General features: G+C 41.8%; 1 protein-coding gene across 37 annotated transcripts in view; it reads right to left on the bottom strand.

Annotated features, from left to right (window-relative positions):
- Window positions 1-22,096, bottom strand: part of cast (calpastatin) — a 53,960-nt gene that overhangs the window by 31,352 nt on the left and 512 nt on the right. For 4 of the 37 annotated variants that reach the window (XM_049574210.1, XM_049574255.1, XM_049574311.1 and 1 more), the window contains exons 1-2: window positions 18,831-19,097; window positions 18,028-18,123 (exon numbers count right to left, since the gene is read on the bottom strand). The exons of 4 other annotated variants lie outside the window; for them this stretch is intronic. In XM_049574210.1, coding sequence (XP_049430167.1) covers window positions 18,028-18,123; window positions 18,831-18,860 — 126 coding nt within the window. In that variant the 5' untranslated portion in view covers window positions 18,861-19,097. Of the gene's footprint in view, window positions 1-11,501; window positions 11,663-18,027; window positions 18,124-18,830; window positions 19,105-19,610; window positions 19,767-22,096 lie in introns of those variants that run through there. 29 more of the 37 variants (XM_049574382.1, XM_049574487.1, XM_049574367.1 and 26 more) reach the window with 18 other exon arrangements.

The raw sequence follows: 22,096 nt of genomic DNA, 5'->3' as shown, positions 1-22,096 counted from the left end.
CACAAGATGGGCATACATGGCAGGTGTGCCACATATTGACCATCAAAAATATGTCATTTTAGAGCAACATGTAGATTTTTGCCATGAATAAGAAAACTGTTCTTTGTTTTAAATGTGATATTTTTCAAAGCAAAGAAACAAAGAAAATAAGAAAAGGGTATCAGTGCTGTCTGGCGTTTTTTTGTTCTGTGTTAAAGGGGAAGTTCGGCCATTTTCAAAATTCATATTATAGTAATAGTAGTAGAAGTAGTAGTAGCTACATATTATTCCCATGCTCTAAAGGCTCATTTAAACTTCCTTTACATATAGAGACGTCCATTTCAAACATACTAAACATCACTGCCCTCACACGTCCATGTTGGCATATATGCAGTCAATAGATGTCACTAGAGGGCAGAGTTAAGTTTCACACAACAGCAAATGAGGTGACAGTGGAAGGTGGAGGAAGTGTTGTAGACAGTGGTGTCTGTGAGGCCCTGAGACACATTGCGCATATAGCGTATAGGATACATCATAATTCACTCTTCAATATCTATTTTATAGTGCTGTGAATAAATCAACAAATTTCTCCTTCAAACAGCTGAATTAATCAAGTATGTAGTTAAAAGTTATATTTCATAATTTAGCCTTAGCCCAATCCTCATTTTTACAGAATAGAGCTTGAATGCTTCACATTGTAAATCAATGCAACCTCTGTGAGCTGCTCCTTGCAACCTCAGGCTGTTTAGAGGTTAACTCACTCTCCTCCTGTCTATTTCAACACCAATTTGTTTTTGTTTTTTTTATTATTTCATTTTCATTCTCTTTGCCGCTATGGCATGATAACGATACAGCGTGTTTCATGGTTCCCATGACGTTGGATAAGTCGTCCATCTACCCAACAGAGCAGGTAAAGTGTAACGTGCTGGGGAGGGGGGCCGTGGGCGCAGGAACCCAGAGAAAAGACCTCTTCATTGTGTAGCAAGCTTTGCTATGTAGTTATGTTCATGTGGCCTTTTGGAATATTTCAAAATAATAGCAGTAATAGTACTTGTAAAAAAACAGTTAAGGATAAACGTTGATTTTTTTTTCTGCCCCCATTTGTGGTTCCCCCTATGGATGATGGCGCATTCTCCTATACTGCCCATGCCACGGGCCGGCACTGTTTGTCACCACACTACCGATTTGTTCTGTTCTGCCGTTTTTTAAATGTCTTTATCGTCTCCTATGGTTATACCTCGCTTGAACAACACTACACTGTGCTAAAACTCAAAGTCTGGAGCTGCTCCATAGACATGACACAGAGAGCTCCCAGAGGATTGTTCTGAGCATATGGGGACATTTTTTGTTTCACAGCTGAGAACACAACAGTGGAATGAAGCTCCTTTGGGTATAAAAAAGAAAACAAACATTCTGTGGGTCCCTAACATTAGTCTCGCATTCATTGTCTTTGGAGCAGCTCCAGACTGTATACTTGATGACATCATTAGTTTGAGACTCTCTGGTTTCTGGCTTTAAGTGAGAGTAGATCATGTTCATAAATATGTATTGAACTGTCCTTGGCCGTGGACAAAACATATTGGAATTCTTAATTTAGGTGGTGTTCCCCTTTGAGCAGAGAATTCAACATGACATTTATGACTTACATCACCCCACAGTGAACTCTAGCGATTGTAAAAGTAACATTTGTTCTTCTTGGAAGCATTTCTGAACATGAATAGACTCGCTTAAACAACAGCCAAGGCAAGTCAATGATTAAAGGACACACGGTTATCACCTTGAACATAGATCACACAGAATTGAACATAGGAGATATATTTTCTGTAGGTGGAGGGACATAGGGCACATGTTCCCTTCAATATTTAAAATGTGCATTTGTCCGCCACAATAAAAACATGAGAGGGTTTTAATTATTTGACAAATTTAAAGCCTTTTAGACTATAATTTGACGCAGTGAAGGCACAAATTGGTGCATAAAAATTCACCAGAATGCAGAAAATGAAGAGTTTGATGCTAAAATGTTCTGGTGGAGGACCCCATACCCCCAGTTTCATGTGTGTCCTCCCACTGCTGACATGAAACCTATGGCCTTGTCAAGAGGAATTGTCTGTGCAGTCTCTAAATTCCTCTGATCTTATTCTTTGACTAAAAATATCTTTAAAAGGACAAACAGGTAAATCTTCTCAACATGTTGCACAATCCCTGCCCTGGCATCTCACTGGTAGAAATATTTGTGTCCAGTTTGAGCCCTTTCAAAATAAATCTTCTTTCACAGCTTTGCCCCGACTGACTCCAAAAACACAAGAGAGCCTGCCCTCTGCTTTTGTGTCTCTGACTGTGAGAGTCTTTATGTGTGTGAGAGACAGAGCTGGTATGTTTCATGCATGCTTAGACTGGATCCAAACGCCTTGCTTAGTAACCCCTGGTAACTCTTATCTTTGTTGATAGCTAATGAGCTAAAGCAGACTGTGGACACACCCATCCAGAGGGACTGGCCAATCAGAGCTGTGAAGCTGGAAATGGGGGGTTTCTAATCTGAATCTCTGATGCTGTTTCTGGGAGCTTACAGGCAAACTCCAAGTGGGAGGCAGGGAGGTATCAGGTTTCTTAAATGAGGTCTGTGGGAAAACACAGAACTGATGTTGTATACTTTTACTGGCGAGAGATCACAGAGAAAAACTTTTCACACTGAAACAGACTGGTAGAACTTAGAGGGATACAAGTGTTAGTTTTAGTTCTGGATGTTACAAAGGAGTGTCTGGTTGAGAACAGTAGCTACCAGAGGGACTCTGTGAACTCTACGCTGACCGAACGTCCTCTTTTGCCCGGACATGTCCACTTTTCACATCCCGTCCGGGGTGTCCGGGGCGTCCAGGTTTTTTTTTTTTATAAACTCATGATAATGTCCGGTTTTCCGTGTGTTTGTGTGTGTGTGTTAGAGCGCGGCATGGGCCGCATATTTCTACCGAACCTGACCCGAGCCCGACATTATTTAATGACCAAAGCACTGAGTTTGTGTCACACAGTGGTTACAGGCTATTTAACAGTGGAGAGGGGGACCTCCATGTTTGAGACGGGAGCAGGAGGCGGGATGTCCGAGGCTTCCAGCAAGAGGAGATGGAGACATAAAACAAAATAAGATAAAATAGGAAAAACCTGTCTCCCTCTTTTATTTTATTTTCAGCGTTTAATCAAGGCGGAGGCGGGCGGCTGGAGGTCCAAGACCTCCAGTGAGGAAAGAGGTAGAAACAAACAGCCAATGTGTGTCTGTGTTATGTTCAGGTGTTCTCACGTAAATAACAGTGCCCAAGCAATAAACAGGACAGACAATAGGATTTTATTTATTTTTACACTACATTTTCACTGAAAGCTGACTGAATCCGACCTGAGCCTCAATACTATTTATATAGCTATAACGGGTACCGTTGGGCTTGGATTGCCACACTCTAGTGTGTGGATGTGTCCCCTCTAGAGGCCTATCTGAATTTCTGTCTTTGAGAGATATTATTTTTAATATAACTGAATTTTCTATCCATACATATAAATTTTAAATATATTAAAATGATAAGGCATCTTTGAGTAAACTGCGAGTATCATTTAAGTAGGCTATGTTGTGGCCGGCCGAGTGTCCTCTTTTTTGGAAATCAAAATATGGTCACCCTAGTGAACTCGATATGAACTTTTTACAAGGAAGCCTTTAACGCAAATGAAAAACTTGTCAACAAGTACAGTGACTATGCAGAAACAACCGGGTATAATGTAGGCGAGAGAGGCAACCTGGGTAACCTGTCAACCCAGACTATTACTACTCCTAAGAAACGCAGTGACATGGATTGAACCTGTGATGTAAGTCAGTCTGAAGGTCACTGGCAGTGAAATCCCGCAAAATTATCATCTTTATAGAGCTTTTTAGCCTGTTTTAGCTTTTGTTTTGGTTTACTGGGGTGACTGTGGCTCAGAGGCAGAGCAGGTTGTCCACTAACCGGAAGATCAGCAGTTTGATCCCCAGCTCGTCCAGTCCGCATGTTGAAGTATCCTTGGGCAAGATACTGAACCACAAATAAATTGTTCCCGATGGCTGTGTGTGTGTGTCATGAGTGAAGGAGTGCTAGCCTTGGCCACCAGTGTATTGGTGAATGTGACTCGTAGGCCTCTAGTTTCCCAGCGCGGCGCAGGGTGGCGAACCCCGCTCAGAGCTAGTTTTGGGCAGCGTAACCCGAGGCGCGCTCAGTTTGGTAGTTTGGCAGACCAAGGCGCGCTGAGATGGGTGTAGCAGCACAGCAGGGGGAGGTGTCGACAGATCCAGCTTGGCGCAGTGACAGTTTCATGCCAAAAGGCTTCGCCAAAGGTGCGCTAAAGGCTCGCCAGCTGAAACCAGGTCTACTGTCAGCGCAGGTGGAGCGCAGCCGGTGTAGTGGAAGTTTGGCTGACCGGCGGACAGTGCGCACACATCACCAAAACCTCACAGGCAGGTTTCCAGAATGTCAGGCACATTAACGATCCAATAAATACCCAAAAACACTATTCAATGCAACTATCTGCAATCAGCACATACATGTATCTCTATATTGACTGTCCCGTCACATCTGATGTCAGATAAAAGGGGATTGGCACCGTTTGGCACGCGTAATGGAAACCCAACCTGATTTGATTAACACAGCTGCAAACTAATGAGTTCACATCCCTCTCAGCCAACCACAAACAGCCACAGCATCAGATAGGGAGTATATATTCAGCATCTGTCATCTTAGAAAAGTCAAAAGAAAAGAAACAGAGTGAGACTGCGAGAGAGAAAGAGAGAGCGCGCGCGCATGAGAGAAACGCTGTCAACAAATTGTAAGTTATGTTTGGTGAGTAGCTGCGCCAGCATGCACGGTGTGCCAAACTTGCAAAATCTGCCTGGCCACACCCAGCTGGCAAAGCGCAGGTGCGCTGCGCCTCCGCCTCGCCCGGTCTGCGAACTAGAGGCCGTAGTCTAAAAAAGCATTTTGAGTGGTTGGAAGTCTAGAAAGGCACTACACAACTGCAGGTCCATTTAGTGTGTGGTTGAGTCTTTCCGGCTCTCACCAGCTCTGTTTCCATCAGCAGGTTGCTTTCAGCAAATGAACTCTAAAATATAACTATATGAAGCTAACGAGCGAGTAAGCAAACAGTGTCAGCACCTAGATAGGGAAGAAGCAGATGAAACATCTAGTAAACTAAAGAGCCAGTTATTTCCCTCAGGAGTTGGTGGAGACCAAAACTGAGCTAAGAGGAGACTGAATAATCTGGTGTTCAGAAACAAGACTCCAAATGTATGCCAACGTTGCTGTATTGCCACTGGGTGTGTAAAGACGCGACAGTTAGCAAGGTCACCACATTAAATTAAGAAGGCCAAATCCATTAATCCATTAATGCAGCTATTTCGTATTTGGCTACAAGTTTGTCAGACCTACGGTAGCTTTTCTTTGTAAGGCTTAGCTCAACATCAGCCTCAGCTGTATAGGCTCTGCTAACTGTAGCATTGGCATGCTAACATGCCAACATAAGCATAACTTTACCTTGAAATTAAGTTAATGTATTCTATCACTTTCCTTAAATTCATCTAACAAGTTTTCAAATGCGACAACAATAAGCAACAAAGCCTGGTTTATAGAGGTCTGGATATTGTTTGGTAATTATTTTTAAAGCCACAATGAGATCTGATGTCAAACCCTGATGAAATATTAATTACTATTAAACATCAGTGCAGAATCTGTCACTACATATAGTTGATTATTTACTGTTTATTTTGTTGTTACCTTGGTAACGACTGTTCTCGGGGTCCATAAAAGTGACAAGCAACACAGTAATCTTCAGTCCTCTGCTAACGTTCCTTAACTTGGCAAGCGAAAGGCAGCAAACGAATCATCACAAACTGCTATCGCGCACAAACACAACTGTTAAATTCCAACATGTGAACGGTAAGCATCCAACTGTCTACTTGTAACCACAGCTGTCAAAATAATTTGATTATATCAGTCAAATTGGATGCCTTTCCACACACAGATACCTCACTCTGATCTGAAATGTTGGAGCAATAGACTGCTCAGCTAGCCTACATCACCATGCCTTGATCCATGCTACTAGTCTGACTAAATCATTGGCAAGTATCAGCACACACAGACTCTCACACACACCTTTAGCCAAAGGATATCAGTCAGTGCTACTGATTGCACATCTTTAAACACAAATCTTAACCTCTATAAGTAATGGAGACAACTGACTGTCTAAATGCAAATTTCTCACACAAGCTTGTTTTCCATCACTTCAACTCCTGCTACACATAAATAATACATTTTATTAAAAACTATTTCTCCTCTTTCATTTTGTCTGGTATTATTTTTGGAGTGCTAACAAAGCCATGACTATAGTCTACAGGAAAACACAGACCAAACAAACGCTTTAGCGCCATTACATGTTCTTTACATCACTGCTGAACATTGCAGAGTGAACAATAGTGTTATTGTCCTGTGTGTTTCTCCCATTGTCTGAGCAGCTTCCACTGTGTGTAAGGCAACTTGTTAAGGCTTGATACGTGCTTGAGCCAGGGATTTAAACATCTCCATTTATTTTCATTGAGGGTGCCACGTTGTTGTGTGCTAACGCATTTTAAAGTGCGGGATATTGACTTATGGTGCGTTCAAGATGGTTGGAAATCTGAGATATGAGAGTTGGCTAGTAAAAAGTAGTGGCTGTGTCTCCAAGCTAAAATCAAACTCAGAGACAACAAACATGGGGCGTAAGAAGATGAAGAATGAATTTTGTAGATCGATTTATTTAAAAAAAATTACTAGCTAATTACTAGCAGCCAACTTGTCTCTCTTTTTAACTACTATAACACATGGTTGTAGAGCAGTAACTTCAGTGCATGTGACTCCTGTGAAGCTCCTTCTTATGTAATCCTGTGCCCATCCATATCCCCCACACTTACGGTAAACTATAGCTGTTATTTGCTTTGCTGGATGTCCTCGTACCATCTCTAAATTTAGCACTGCACTTTCCCCCTGGTTTGTTGGCCCATATTTCATCCCACACTAGAAAAACACATAAAAAATGCAGGCCCCTTCTCTATTGTCCTACAGGACCTACTGTCAGTATATATTAGAAAAGGTGTGTATCTTACATCTGCAGATGATAAATAAGCCCTAAACAAAAAACGACAGAATAAATCTTTAGTGCAAAAGAGTCACAATACCATCAGGGTATCGTTAGGACCTGTCAGTAATTTTTAACTCATGATAATCACAAGCTTGCTAACTTGTCATCATGAACTTGAGCTTTCTGCTGTCATCTGCTATGTGAAGCAATAATACCAAGAATCTCAGTCATTATATCACATTACACTTTCCAGTAAGCATCAGGCTGCCGGGTCTTCATTACCAAGCCTTACTTGTTGGGACAAACATTCTGTGGCTATGAGCACCAGCTTTTCCTCAAGCATGGCAGATGTAAACAGACAGCAGAGCAAATATTCAGAAAGTATTTGGTGCTACAACAACGCGTCGCTTAAGCACATTCTCAGGTGGAAACTCCACCAGAGATGCTTTTATGTAACTGACATGATGACAAAAGCAAAGCCAAACTGACGGTGATGTGAGAAATCCAACAAGTCCCGATGAGTGCTGCGGAATAACACACAGGGTGGCAACAGGATCAACACAGACATTTGAAAAAACACAACAGGAAATGGAAGGAAAATATTTAGCTGCGCAGGATATGTGTCAACAAAAATGTCTGTGTATTTATGCTCACAAGTACACAACGTGCTCGCCCTCCTTTTCTGGGACAAACCTACACACAGCCTGAGGGGTTATTAGAGAGCACCACATAATGAAGCATCTCATCGATACAGCTGATTCCCTGCTGCCTGTAAACTCTCCCTGACTATGACTTCTAACAAGTAGAGACAGTCATCGTAAATGGCTGTTTATGACATTTGACCCTCAGTATCCAGAAACCTTGTGACATAATGTCACATGACACACGCTCCTGCTAACCAATCCAGCTGGTCTGTGAGGTTTTTTTTATCATGGGATAACAGAGGGAAATTCAAGTTTTCATTTGACATTTCCTGACATTGGAAAAAGTGTACATGCTCCACGTCACACTTTCATTTGGTCAAATGAGTCAGCAGAGTCTTGCACACTGCTTTTTACTGAAGGCCAACTTTGTGCTTTCGGCTGACACAGTAAAAACAACTACTGCCAGAACTGCTGTTTAAGTGTAAGTTTAAGGTACTTTACTTTAATATTTCCATCTTGTACTTATTTATACTGCTAGGTCACTATGTTTTAAAGACAAATACTGTGCTTTTTACCCAACATTTATTTGACTTCCTTACTTACTAGCTCTTTATTTTACACCAAAACGTGTTATGACCTGACAGTATATGAAGTAGTTAGAATTAGCTTAGTCTCGCCACCAGACAATCAGAGATCTCCGCCTTCTGATAGTCTGGGGACACTCCTTTCTAAAGTGTGTTTAACACACCGGCGAAAACGGCCGGCAACAAAGCAACACCTCTTGCATTTTTGAAAAGGACACGCCTACTCGGAAATGTGTGCTCCCCCTTTTCTCATCCGCAAGGAAACAAACACACAGACAGCTTGAAAATGGATGCCGAGAGATTTAACTCCATTTTATCAAACGTCTACTCATCCGTGAAGAAAATATTTTTTTTCCAGCGGATGATTGAGCTAACTGGAGTAGTTTCATGTCGTATCCGACAACGGGAGGCTTTTAACAGATGACGTCCTGATGTAAGCTTTGCTGCTAGTGTTAGCTGTCACTGTCAGCTGCAGCCACTGATGCTTTCTAGACATCGTGATTTCCCAAAACTGAATAAATACCACACATAGCAACACAAAACTGCTTTGCTAGCTCAATCATGTTGTAACTAAGATATCCGCTGGAAAAGATATTTTTTTCACGGACCGTTTAACGAGTTATTACCTATTACAGGCACCGCTAATGGCTAACAGGGCTAACAGCTAACGGTTAGCCCAGCTAAACGTGCACACAGAAATAGTAATGTTTGTTCAATCATTGTGTTTATAGACTTTACAAACATCGGATTAGTCTAAACAGTGATACAGTGATGTGAAAAATGTGACATATATATATATATATATATATATATATATATAAGTTATATATATAGCTCTGCTGGTTTTCTACCCAGACTATAGACTATAGAGGGAATCGCCTTGTAAACAACAAGGCGAATCCCTCTATAGTCTATAGTCCAGCCGGACGGATGAGTCATGGCCTTGTAAAAGATTATGTTTGTTTCTTTTAGTTGGCAAGAATGTGTCGCCGCAAATGCGACAAACATCCACTAACTTTGACGGCGTTTTCTGCAAGCGCAGCTGAGCCATTTTGTACCGCTACACGTGTTTCTAGTGGGACTCTGTTTACAAGCAAGAGTTCAGCAAGCCACCAAAGGACCGCCCTGCAGATTTACTATTGGTTCTGCAACGTAGGGAGTTTTTTTAAACTCTGAAATTGTAACCGCCCATCTAAACACAAAATCAGGGAGAAAGTCATCAGTCTTTAGTTAAGCGAAGCGTCTAAAGACTGATTTGTGAGTCTAGAATTAGCTCCACTTCAACCAGCTGCAACAATAAAATGCTGCTTACACATTAATCTAAATATCATAATAAACCAATAATATACATAATATACAGGTGCAGGTTCTAGTGATAATTTTCTGTAGATCCATCATTACGAGCGACACCTGTGACATTGTTTTCACAGTTTCGAATTGTTATGATTAAAATTATCATTACTGCCCTAAATTCTTTAATTCTGAACGTGCGATTTTTACTTGTAAAGGAGTAATTTTAAGCTGTGGGATTGCTACTTTCACTAATGTAAAGGACTTTAAAGGTCAGTGTGTAGGATTTAGGGGGATCTATCAGTAGAAAAGATACATAATGTTCATAACTATGTTTTCATTAGTTTATAATCACCTGAAACTAAGAATTGTTGTGTTTTCGTTACCCTAGAATGAGCCACTTTATATCTACATACAGAGTGGGTCCTCTTCCATGGAGTAGGGCATGTTGTGTCTACTGTGGCCCAGAATGGACAAATCAAACACTGGCTCCAGTTAGGGCCATTTATATTTTCTCATGAGCCACCGTAGTTCTCTTCTATACATTTGGCACACAGTAGAAGTTTTAGTTCTGTAACCTCACCTCCAGATGCCACTAAATCAAACACACTGGACCTTAAGAAAAAAAAATCTATAATAAAAAGTGCTACTGTTTATATACAGTACTGCTTACTGCTGAATAATGCTGTAATAACATGAGGATCGTTAGAAGTCAACGATAAATCTGATGTGTTGAAATACATTAGCTGTCAGTTGTATGACAGTATGGAAACACAATTGCCAAATCATAAGACTGATGTGTACAGCATTCACTAAGACGTCATCATCCATTTAGACTTTGCTCTGCATGTCCAGCCAAGATGTGTTTTCCCAGTAGCAATTTCCTGTCATTTTAAGACTGTCCACCCTAAGTTGTGGAGGAGGAAGACTGCTGCAGCCCAGGGCTGAGGATTTTTGGCCCAAAACACAACAAATAAAAACTCCTACCAAAAATCTGAAGGCTATCGGTGCGCAGTCCTCCTCCCAGGACACATTTTAACCTTTAACACATTAAATGACTCAAAGCAAACTAACACAGCCCTGATAACGAAGCACTGACATCAGGACGGCCAGTGTAGACCTGTCACATATCACAGCCACTTTCTCTGCATGACATGTGAAAGGGTAACAAAAGATACTGTCACTCAGGTTACAGGATATGACGACCGGTGCGTGCAAGTCCAAAGAAAAAAAAAACCCTTATTCCAGTTACACACCCTTCTGCTGCTGCACATTATCACAGGAGAATGCTATTTGGGCGAGACCTAACAAACTCAAAAACCTGTCATGAAAAAACCCCCCAACAAACTCAATGTTTTTCTTTATGAAAATAAAATCAGGACAGCTACCTCCTTTAAACAACCATCACTAACAGGGCTCTATAAATTCTCCCTGTGGGCAGTACTTGTAGCAACAGGTAGCAAACAGTGCAGGCTTTGTCCGAGCCTTGGTTTAATATCTCACCACTGCAAAACTCACACTCCAGCTCTGAACTAGCAGAGGCTGACCGGACGCCTCACATTCCAGCAGTGAGAGAGAGAGAGAGAGAGAGAGAGAGAGAGGGAGAGGGAGGTCTGACTTGGATTGGAGCCAAGACAGTTTTCCTCCTCATGTGTGTTTCCCCTATAAGTCCTTTGTTAAACACACAGTACAGACTGGACTAACAGAGTGTGAATACATTTAGTTTTAAACATACAGGCTGACTTACATTAACAAAACAAAACACACGTGGATACTTTTGGATTAGTTGCTCGGCATGTACAATGGCACCAGCACAAACACACACACAGACACACACAGACACACAGACACACAGACACACAAACATAAACACGCTTGCACACACCTGATCCTCCACGGTCACATCCTGCAGGGCCTCGCCGTCCCGTGGGCCTCGGATCCAGCTCAATATTTGGCCCATGTTGGCTGAAAATGCCTCCGAGCGTGCGTGTGTGTATGTCTGTCAGCCTCTGCCTTGTCTGTTGGCTTGCAGCATGTTTCCAACTCACAGGGAGAGAGAGAGGGAGAGGGCGGAGGGACTGAAAGGGGGGCGTGGTTGGGGAGCAAAGTTGGGGAAGGCTCACATGTGGAAGTCAGTAGAGACCGGGCTGTAATTCCCTGAGCTATAAAGGGACGTGAGCTGACCGTGGACTGACACCCACCTGATGAGGGGCCACATCTGAGCTGCTTCTCAGGGAAACAGATACTGGTTCAACACACACACACACACACACACACACACACACACACACAAGGACACACACATGCATAAAAATATGCCTGAGCAGGTGTGTAAAACTATTTCTTTGCAGTGTACTGAGACAATATCTGAACCACTTATCAACAAGCACACACCTAGATTTGTAATGATATATAGGCCCTGAGCACACACAGCCATGGAGACACATGTGTGCATGAGTACACACCTCTTATGTACACGCAGCAATAAAAGATAGCTTGTGCAACTACATGGTTGCCTATGAGAATAAAGGGAGGGGCAACAGTTTTGTAATACATCGGCGTCAACTATCCGCCAAGAGAAACAGAACTGAAAACGTCCATCCCATATCACATTGACATCATCGCCTCTTGAGGGTAATAGCAGGGAATGATACTGATTGAACCCTGCTCATTATTTCAACATCTGGTCACCAGGTCAGAGCGAACAATCGATAGCAACTGGCAGAGCCAATGAGAGGCTGTTATCTGTGGCAAATGGAGGTTACGAGTGTGCATCAAAACAGCCAGGGCAGCAGCAAAAGACTTATTTAGAAAAAAGAATGTAGGGAGTGTTTTCACTGAACACATGAGTAATAGATTTACTGAAGCTTGAGGCATGGGCGTTGGCTTTCTGAACCTTCACCTTCAGTACTTTTTAACTAAGAGAGACACATTTCTCAGAACTTGAACTACATATTCAGCAAGGTACAAAAGCAGGAAGACAGCACTGCATTGTATGGTACTATTATGAAAACACAAATAAAGACAGTATGGAAAATAAAACATGAAGATGTATATGAAGCCATAACTTTGCTCCCATTGTTTTCATGTCAGTTAAGAAGCAGCAGAATTCCACTCATAGCCCTGAGGCTCACCTATGACTTGGGCGTATTGTGCGTCCCGCTTCGCAGTTCTGGGCGGGGTGTGTAGACAGTACAATCTTTGAGTGAGTCATTGTGTTTTATAATAGCACACCTCAGCAAAATATGGAAATAATGTATGCTACTGTTAGTGGGTTAAACCAGCCACACATGAAACTCCAGTTTGTGTAACACACTGATTAAGTGATCATTAAAATTAAATGTCCAGGTGGAGTTGTGAGCTCCTCCATTATGCATGCCACATGAAAGGGTTTCAAGATGCTAATGACAATTCACTGGTAACCTGTTACATTGTTGTAGGTGCCAATATGATACAAAACTGACTGGTAAGAAACGACAACTATGTTAGATTTCTTTACAGAATTAAGACATATAAACATAGATTAATACCAGATGACATGGATGATTAAATTAAAACACATAGAAGTAGCAAACATTAAATATTGAAGATTAAATATATTAATTTTCTGTCTGGTATCTTAACTGGACAGCTCACCCCCAATCAAATATACATCATTTTCCTCTTACCTGTACTGCTATAAATCAATCCAGATTGTGTGAATTGCAGAGTATAATATAATATAATGGAACTAGATGGCACTCAGCTTGTGGTGCTCAAAGTGCCCAAAAATATATATTTGAAAAACTAAACAAAAATGTCTCTTTCCTGAAATCATGATCCGGTTACTCAAGATAATCCTCAGACCTTGTTGTGAACAGTTTCATGTAGCAACTATTTTCTTTTTACCAAACTACACCCACCAACCATGTCACTGTGCAGAAGGAAGAGTGCATCTACTGCTAGCTCACAAAGCACAAGCCTCTCGTCCGTGAGTAGATGTACGGTTCCTCCTGCATAGTGGACGCGAGGCTTGTGCTTGTAACAGCAAGAGATGTAAACATTAATGGCGTCCTCCTTGGCTAAGCCGTCACATTAGCAAGCTCAATGGTGCTAGGTAAGCTAGCAGTAGATGCACACTTCCTTCTGTGCGGTGTTTTGTTTGGCAGGTGTTGTTCGGTAGAAGAAAATAGTTCCTGCATAAAACAAGAAGGCCTGTGGATTATCTTGAGTAACCAGGTCATGATTTCTGAAAAGAGACATTACTGTTGAGTTTTTTTAAATGTCTGTTTTGCCGCTTTGAGCACCACAAGCTGAGTGCCATCTAAACTAAGCACAAAAAGTAAGTAAATTTGTGTTTGGTAGATTATTTCTTTGTTGTAACAATGCTTCTTGGCAATAAATCTTACACCGTTGGAAAGCCTGTTTATTTCCCTCTTAAATGGTGGCACATTTGTAAGGAACATGCATTTGTGGGATAAGCAGCAGAGCTGAGTATGTGGGTTGCACCCATGAAAAATTTGCAAAATCTTCTTTGCCAAATGCCAAACAGCTTTTTTTATGCTGTTGCAACTGACTCTTGTTTTGAGCTTCTGGTACCCCCAGGTGCTGAAAATTGGGTGCCTGCCTGAGCATGGGCCCTGCTACAGTGGTCAGTTGGTGTCTGCTCCAAGAATCGGCATGCCATGTTTGACTGATCGGGATAGGACCTGTGCAATAGGGCAACTTCAAGCTGATGTTCTGCAAAACCAAGTTATTTGGAGTGAGCCCTAGTACCATCTGCAAACTGAAGGCCAAGTTCCATATAATAGGGGATGTCAGAGACAGGCTGCGAAGTGGGCATCCCAAGCGGACCATTTCCTCATCCTGTCAGCACTTAGGGAACCGTAGGCAGTCTTCTACAGATTTGCAGTCAAGGTTTGCAGGATGATATGGCTGACGGCTCTCTGCCCAGACAATCCGGAACAGACTGCACACAACCAATCTCCGGTATCATAGGGCTGCCAGGAGGCATGCCATGACTGCCCTTCATTGTCAGGCCCTTTTTGTGCAATACGTGCACTGGAACCTGAACATGTGGAGGAATGTTATGTTCAGTGATGAGCCCAGATTCTGCCTATGGCAGTTGGATCATGGGGTCAAAGTGTGGAGAAGACATTAAGAATGCTTTGCTGATTGCTGCACCGATAGAGTAACATCTTTTGGTGGAGGCAGTGTGATGGTGTGGATCGGCATCTCCCTCACTGAAAAAACAAGGCTTGTCATCATTGGAGGTAATCTCCACAGTCTGGGACCGAACTTTATCCTCCAAAATGACAAAGCTCGCCCCCACAGAGCGAGGTTTATCAGAGACTACCTCCAGAATTTGGGAGTGGAGAGGATGGAATGGCCTGCCAGCAGTCTTGACCTCAACCTGACCCCAGCAAATACTTATTTTTGATAGGAGGGCGAACTGTCCCTTTATTAATACAGAAGTAGTGTGGCAATAAAATTCAAGGTAATATAATGAAGAAAAAACTGAGAATTGTTGTGCATTTAGTTGAATTACATGTTAATCCACTGTCATACACAACATTCCAGAGGTTTGACAACTGTGAGCTGCACAGGAGAGTTGAGGGTGGGGGCATGGAGGAAGAGATGTAAGGCAAAGGTAAAGAGGTGAAAGACACAGTCATAACTATCTCTGATATTCAACTGCTGATAAATGTCAATAAATCTCCTCAGAAATCATAATACAATATATGGTTTCAGAAACTGCCTGAGAATGTTCACGTTTTTAAGTTTTCTCCAATATCAGAGTAATCTGGTGACAGTTGTCTTTACATCCATGAGTACATTACATAATTGAACTTCTAGTTGCTAATTTGTGGGGGTGTAACCAAGTGGCAGCCTCAAGGGCTGAAAAAGGAAGCCATCACCAAAGTGCCAAAAACTGCAGTTCCTCTAATGACCGCTTGAGGCTGGCTCCACAAGCCAGTCATTCCTCATTGAACCCCATGTTAAAATGCCCAACTTTACAGTAGAAACATGTTTACAGCCTGGTACAAAACACAGTTTTGGTTTCTATAGCTAATTTCAGCATTCATGACAACTGTGCAGGAAGTGGATGTTTTTCACAACTCACCCGTTTACATTCTATTGAGGCTAAAATTTCCACACAACTAAGGGCAGGCCACTTTGAGTGACAGGCTGTCTGCAGATAGTGTCCTAGGTTTCACAGTCAGATCCACCCCTCTGTCCACCACAGTGACAGCCTCTTGCCCAGATATGGTCACTTCTGCCTCCAAAAACCAAGATGGCGGCGACGCAGAAATGCCAAACTCAAGGCTTCAAAATGGGAGTCCACAAACCAATGGGTGATGTCACGGTAGCTACATCCATTATTTTTACAGTCTATGGGTGTAATGACCCATTCATCTGGACTGATATGTTGATTAAATGATCCAATAATGTATCCAAAAAAATATCATCATCTTTAAGATACGCTTTTATTTTGAAATTCCCATCGCATATCTGTGTCACCATTTTCGTCCAAGCACTCCTACTTCCCAAATATTCAAACAGCGCTAGTAGCCTAGTGCCAGGCAGATAATGGCAAGCAGCCAAGAACAAGACAATGAGGATACTAATTTCTCATATCCATCACAGGCCCCCGAACTGAATCAAGTCAAAATTCTAACTTGAAGACTTCGTGATATCAGTAAATATCACGTCATTATCCAAAGAATCAATAGTAAATTGTATTGTGATGAAACTTGTGATTTACACCCCTACTTATTCGGTACTCTTTTAATGGTGCCACTTTGTCTAACAACAAATTGACTCCATGTTTCTTGTTTGCAGGCCCCAAAGCACTCTGGGAACTGTAGTTCCAAAACCCAGAGCAGGATCACCCCTCATATAAACCTAGGACAAGGACTAAGAAGTTATAAAATCTATGAAAATATATCACGCAACACAAAACATTACTAAGGCTCAGAATGTCCCTTCAAAATAGTTCCTATATTCCTGGAACACTAACACTTTCATTCACATACAGACATTTACTTTATTAAACTGTGGACATGCATGCAAAAAATCCAGTCATTTTAACACTGTAGTGTTGGGGTTTGGGATCGGCAGTTGTCTGCTCGCAGCCTTGACAGAGAGGAGGTCCACTGTGTCATGCTTTGAAAACTATTCCATCTTATCAGCCACTGTGTTCACACAGAAAAGGAATGAAGTCATACAAGTTTGCTTTTCGATTCTTTTTCTGTTCCAGATGACTTAAAAAAAAAGATAAACAAAGCATGTACAGAACAGGCAGTAGGTACATACTGCAGGGCCATGTATGTATTTATTGCACATATTCCGCTGTTCATGCACTTCTGCAAACGCTCATGCTTGCACATGTGTGTGTACACATGCACAGACAGGCTTTTGCACAGGCCCAAAAAGCATTGCACACTCCCTGTCACACACCTTTTCTGATGCGAAGTGTCAAATGGCCCAGCCTGTAAAACTGGCTAGTGCACCATGAAAAACAAAACCATATGTCTTTGACTGAAACCTCCCAAAAAATAAAAAATGAAAAATACAGGAAGTAGCGTCACTTTTTAGTATCACATTTAAAATAGGACACCTGAGAGAATTAAGCTAGTTGAATATGAATGAGAATGAATGAGGACATGCCAGATGTTGTCATAAACGTGGTTGCGAGTGCCAGTGCAACATTAGTGTGCAAATGTAACTGGACTCCACTGCTAAGCTGGCAGTCGTCTATATATTTAGATCCATGTTGTACGACAGTCACCACTACCTCCACCACAGCGGTTCAGACCCCTACATACTCTGCCAATTACCATTTCACACATTGGCTCACGTACACAGGGCCCTGTTCCCAGAGAGACTGCAGCCTGAAATCTTTACAAATTCCTTGTAAAGATAAAAGTTTTGCCTAGTAAAGGTAAAAGTAGCTCAGGAATTTCTGGGTTCACTGCACCTCGTCATCAAGTGTCAACACAGGCTACTTTCTCAGGCGGTGGTTTAACAGACAGCAGTGCTAATCTCTCAAATCAGCATTTACAAGCTCAAGGGTAACTGCACTCAGCAGAGGGAGACAAACACCTACTGTGAGTTTCCTTTGCATATGCACTGCAACACAAGGTTGGTCTTCAAATCATCTTCTACAGTGATGCAGATATGTCACAAATTTTACATTTCTGACCTGTGGCCCCAATTCTGGGCCCTAAAATGTTCATGATCACTGCAATTATAAAGTTTGTAATGTAGAAATGATGATAGATTAAAACTAAATATCCCACATTTAGTGCAACAGAATTCCTTTAAAAATCAATCTTGCAAGATTCTGCACATGTGGAAAAAACACAAACCATGACCTCCTTGGTTTCAGCGTGCATCTCTGACGCAGCAGGAAGAGGTGAAGTCAGTACCTGGACATAGTAGTACCCCACAGTGGGATAGTTGGGTGAAAACGGGCTGCTACGCTGATGGTCTTGAAGTTGGTAAGCAGCTCTTCCCCCACCATACTACACACACAAAGACACACATGCACCAGCTTGTTATCGTACGTGCTGAATCACTTTCTGGCAATAAATTCACAGGGACGTCTGTACAGGATGCAGTGATTTCAACCTATTGTGTTGGTGGGTTTATTCTTTTAACATCTGATGACAAATGTTCAATGCAGAAATGTTGCTTTTTGATAGTCAAATTCTATGTTTGTCAGCACGTTATTATATTTAGGTATTTCTTTAAGCAATATTAACTGTTATTCAGTATAATTTTAATTGTAGAAAATGTACAAAATACAAAAATCGTACTGCAAAAGGAGTTTGGGGTAAGTTAACAGGACACTGCAGCATGTTTCATATCTGATTCTGACCTCATGAATAACTGGGACTAATTCAAAGCTGACACAAGTGTGCTTGTTGAAGCCTATCTCAGTTTAAACAGTCACACACCCTGGTATCTAAACAGTGTGTGTGACAGAATATGAGCAAAGCCTTTACAATTATTTAATTCAACTCAAAGGTTATCTTATGCAGCCTATGCCAAGTCTTACAGCGCCTTCAGCAGCTTCTACACTTCCAGACAAGTAGTGCTGCTTTCCTGCAGCGCATTAACGCATGCAGCGCCTTTCCAGGTGCCAAGCCTTACTTTAGAGTAATTTCAGTGTGTTGCCTGAGGGTGAAGCAGGGGAGAAAAGGGGCTGAAAAGCAGGAGAGGTACTCACAGTGATGCACCAGTACAATCCATACGCCATGTCGGATCAGGAGGCGAGAACACTGTCCTGGAATTATGAAGTTTCACTCCTGCACTGCCACTCTCTCCGGTCCCTCACCGCAAGATCTTCTCTCTCATGCCTTACTAAACACTGAGCCACTCCCCATACACTTTTGACAATCAGCATACAAAGGTGTATGTCCTGTAGCAGTGTTCTGACACAGGCTGATTAATAAAAAAATGGGTTGGTATTGTTTTACAGCGGGATCTCTGCGTCTTCCGCATATCCACAGCAAAACCAAGCTTTAATCTGAATATAGTACACACCACCCACTCACGCACTCCCATCATCAGTTGCATTTTTCCAAAGAAGGAACTTCATGCGCAATGTGATTGTCACCAGCCTAACGCACGCTACTGGGGAGGTTGGACGCATAGTTTGATCACTGGTTGGAAAACCGGACGTGAAAACACAGCCATGGTGACTATTGATCGAGTGATGATGGTCAATTATAGACAAGGTTAATGGACGCAGCGATCAGCAGAGTTGAGCTTAACAGCAGCAACACCCAGTGCAACCATCCTGCAAAAACACCCCCCCCACACACACACATACTCCAGCCTATCCACAGAAATGTTTCCTGCTTGCACACATGTATCCAAAGCAGTCATGTAAACTTCTGCATTGTTTTCTTGGAAAACGCATCTGCCGATTTGCGTCTGTAAAACACATTCTGCAGTTGATCGATCCATTCTGTGCGCCTGTGACCAGTGAAAGAGGAAAACTTACTTCTTTCGCGTCCTTGGCGTTTTTATTGTGCCCATGGCCTCTCTTCTTGTGTGGCATTTTTACAACACGGCTGGATGAACTTTTAAAAGTTTCCTTCTGCGCCCTCAGTCCTCAGTTTGGAGACTACAGACTGATGTAGTCTGTCCCCTCGGAGCAAAACGTGTTGCCCCTCCCGCTGACAAAACTTTCTCTTTGATGACCGATCAGACTATTAGCTGGCACAGGAGCTTGTTTTGCAGGAGGTGTATGTGTGTTTAAGATAGAGCAAGTAAGGTCTTGTGCTTTATCAGGTTCTCTCTATATATCATCTACTATCAGATTCATAAACACAGATTTGACACAGATGGTGATGACATGAGTGATGACAGGGTAAAGGTGTCAGTGTGACATGAGTCCATATAAACTGCATCAACAGCGTGGTTCAGTGCATGTTTAGATATCTATGTATTTGTCCACATGATATTCCTAACATGCAACACAGGAAGAACCCACTGACTGGATTTTTTTGGCATGACTAGATCCGCCCCGCAGCCCAGGAACAGTTGACTCACCACTGATGTTATCCTTTTCCTCTCAGGGAGCTGGGGCCTTTATTATTCAACACAATGATGCCCTCTGGTGGGCAACAGAGGGACTGCCTGACTTCACACGAAAGTCACTGCAGGCCCCATGATTCAACCATAGAGTAGGGGCTCTCTACCTGTAAGGCACATTACTGATTACCACTACTGAAATCTGAGGATCACCCTCCAAGATAAATGATAAAAAAAAATGTGTCAAAGAAGGGGGAAGACTTTCTGTTGTGCCTGAAGCTCATCCCTTTTCCTTATGAAACATTATTGTGACTTTTGTGTTTGACAAAAATGAGCTTCCAATTGGGAAAATTCATGTAAACGCCCCTTCTAGTCTGAACACCTGGGAAAGTCAGGAAAAATATTGGTATATGACTTGCCCAGTTGACTTCATATCACGCAGAAACATGGCGAACGAAAGTACATTTTTAGTAAATAGTAAGAAACGTTTAATAATCCACACATTGCAATTCAATTCTCAAAGTTTTTTACTATGGTATTAGGTTGTTTGGTTGTTTAGCTGCTGTCCACCTAAAGTGACCTACAATACCGTAGTTAGAAAAGTTATTTATAGTACTTACTCTAATGACAGGCAGAGCAACATTTTAGTGGTTTTATGGAATGTAGGGTGTAGTCAGGTAATGTGGGACAACATAGGTTTCACACCTCTTTAAATATTAGCAGCCAGTCACCAAACATGTTGCGTAAATACAAATGTGCTTTACATGAAACAATAATTCTTATTGGTCTGAAAAATCCACTGATCCCTGAACATGCAAGGTAAACCATGTGGCATTTTGATTTGATCTTTTTGATAATACGAGTGCTGCAGCAACAATAATGGTTGCAGGATGTTGCATTTTATTAAGTATTTGACTAATAATCAAAATGTTTTTACGATACACTTTATTTTGTATGAGAAAGGGTTTTGAGTGAGGACTTGGTGTACTTATGTAAAATGGGACAAAAAAATTAAGCTAAAATAGGGACATATTTAAAGGTGAAACCAGCATGTTTTTTGGCCACTGGGTGCCATAAAATCATGATGTATTCTAAAACATCTTTAGTATTTTTGCCTCTTTAAAAAATATGATCGATGATGCAGTGAGATCCTCCCAGCCAACACAGTCCACAATTAGCCATCACTGTTACACACATGCACGTGTACACTGTAGACACAATGACAGCAAGGAAAGGAAGCAAGCAGCAAAAGAACAGGGAGAGCATGGCAGAATCTTTTTTAATGAATAGCCACAGGTTACATGAATGACTGAATGACTGAACTGATACATGGACTCTACCATTTAAAAAACATACTACTAACATTAGCATCCCCTTTTACCTGAACATGTGATCAGAGTGAGGATGGGGTTGTTGATGTGATTGACGGTTCAAAGTTTCTATATTATCTAACTTGGCAACACATTTCCTGTATAGAAGTATCACAGAGATCCATATAAAGTCATAAAAAAACACTCAAGGTAGTCATAAGAGTTTCAAGTGATTTTCTTAGTGATCTACTAAAAAGTGTCCCACATTACCTGACTTCACCTCACTGATCCAGAAACAAGTCTGAGACAAAATCAACACTATATAAAGCTTCAAACTGTTATCAGCATGTTTTTAAACTAGGGTGCCCACACATTTCTATGGACACAACTTTCAAACTATTTACGACTTTCCAAGGACCCAGTTTTTTTTCTTGACCCACTTGCCCTGTGTTTTTAAACATAACAGATTCAAACTGTATTCAAACATAATTTCAGCTAGCTGGCATACAGTGAAAGAGAGAAGGACCCAGGGAGGAAATGAGGAAAGGTACATGATGGTAAGCAAAACGTTGTCACATACTGATGCATATCAGAGCTACATTAACAGCTACAGATGCTGCCCATTCTACATTAGGTGGACGGT

Source organism: Epinephelus fuscoguttatus, linkage group LG1 (genome assembly GCF_011397635.1).
Source record: "Epinephelus fuscoguttatus linkage group LG1, E.fuscoguttatus.final_Chr_v1".
Taxonomy (NCBI): Eukaryota; Metazoa; Chordata; class Actinopteri; order Perciformes; family Serranidae; genus Epinephelus; species Epinephelus fuscoguttatus.
This window is presented reverse-complemented; position numbering and strand designations above follow the sequence as displayed.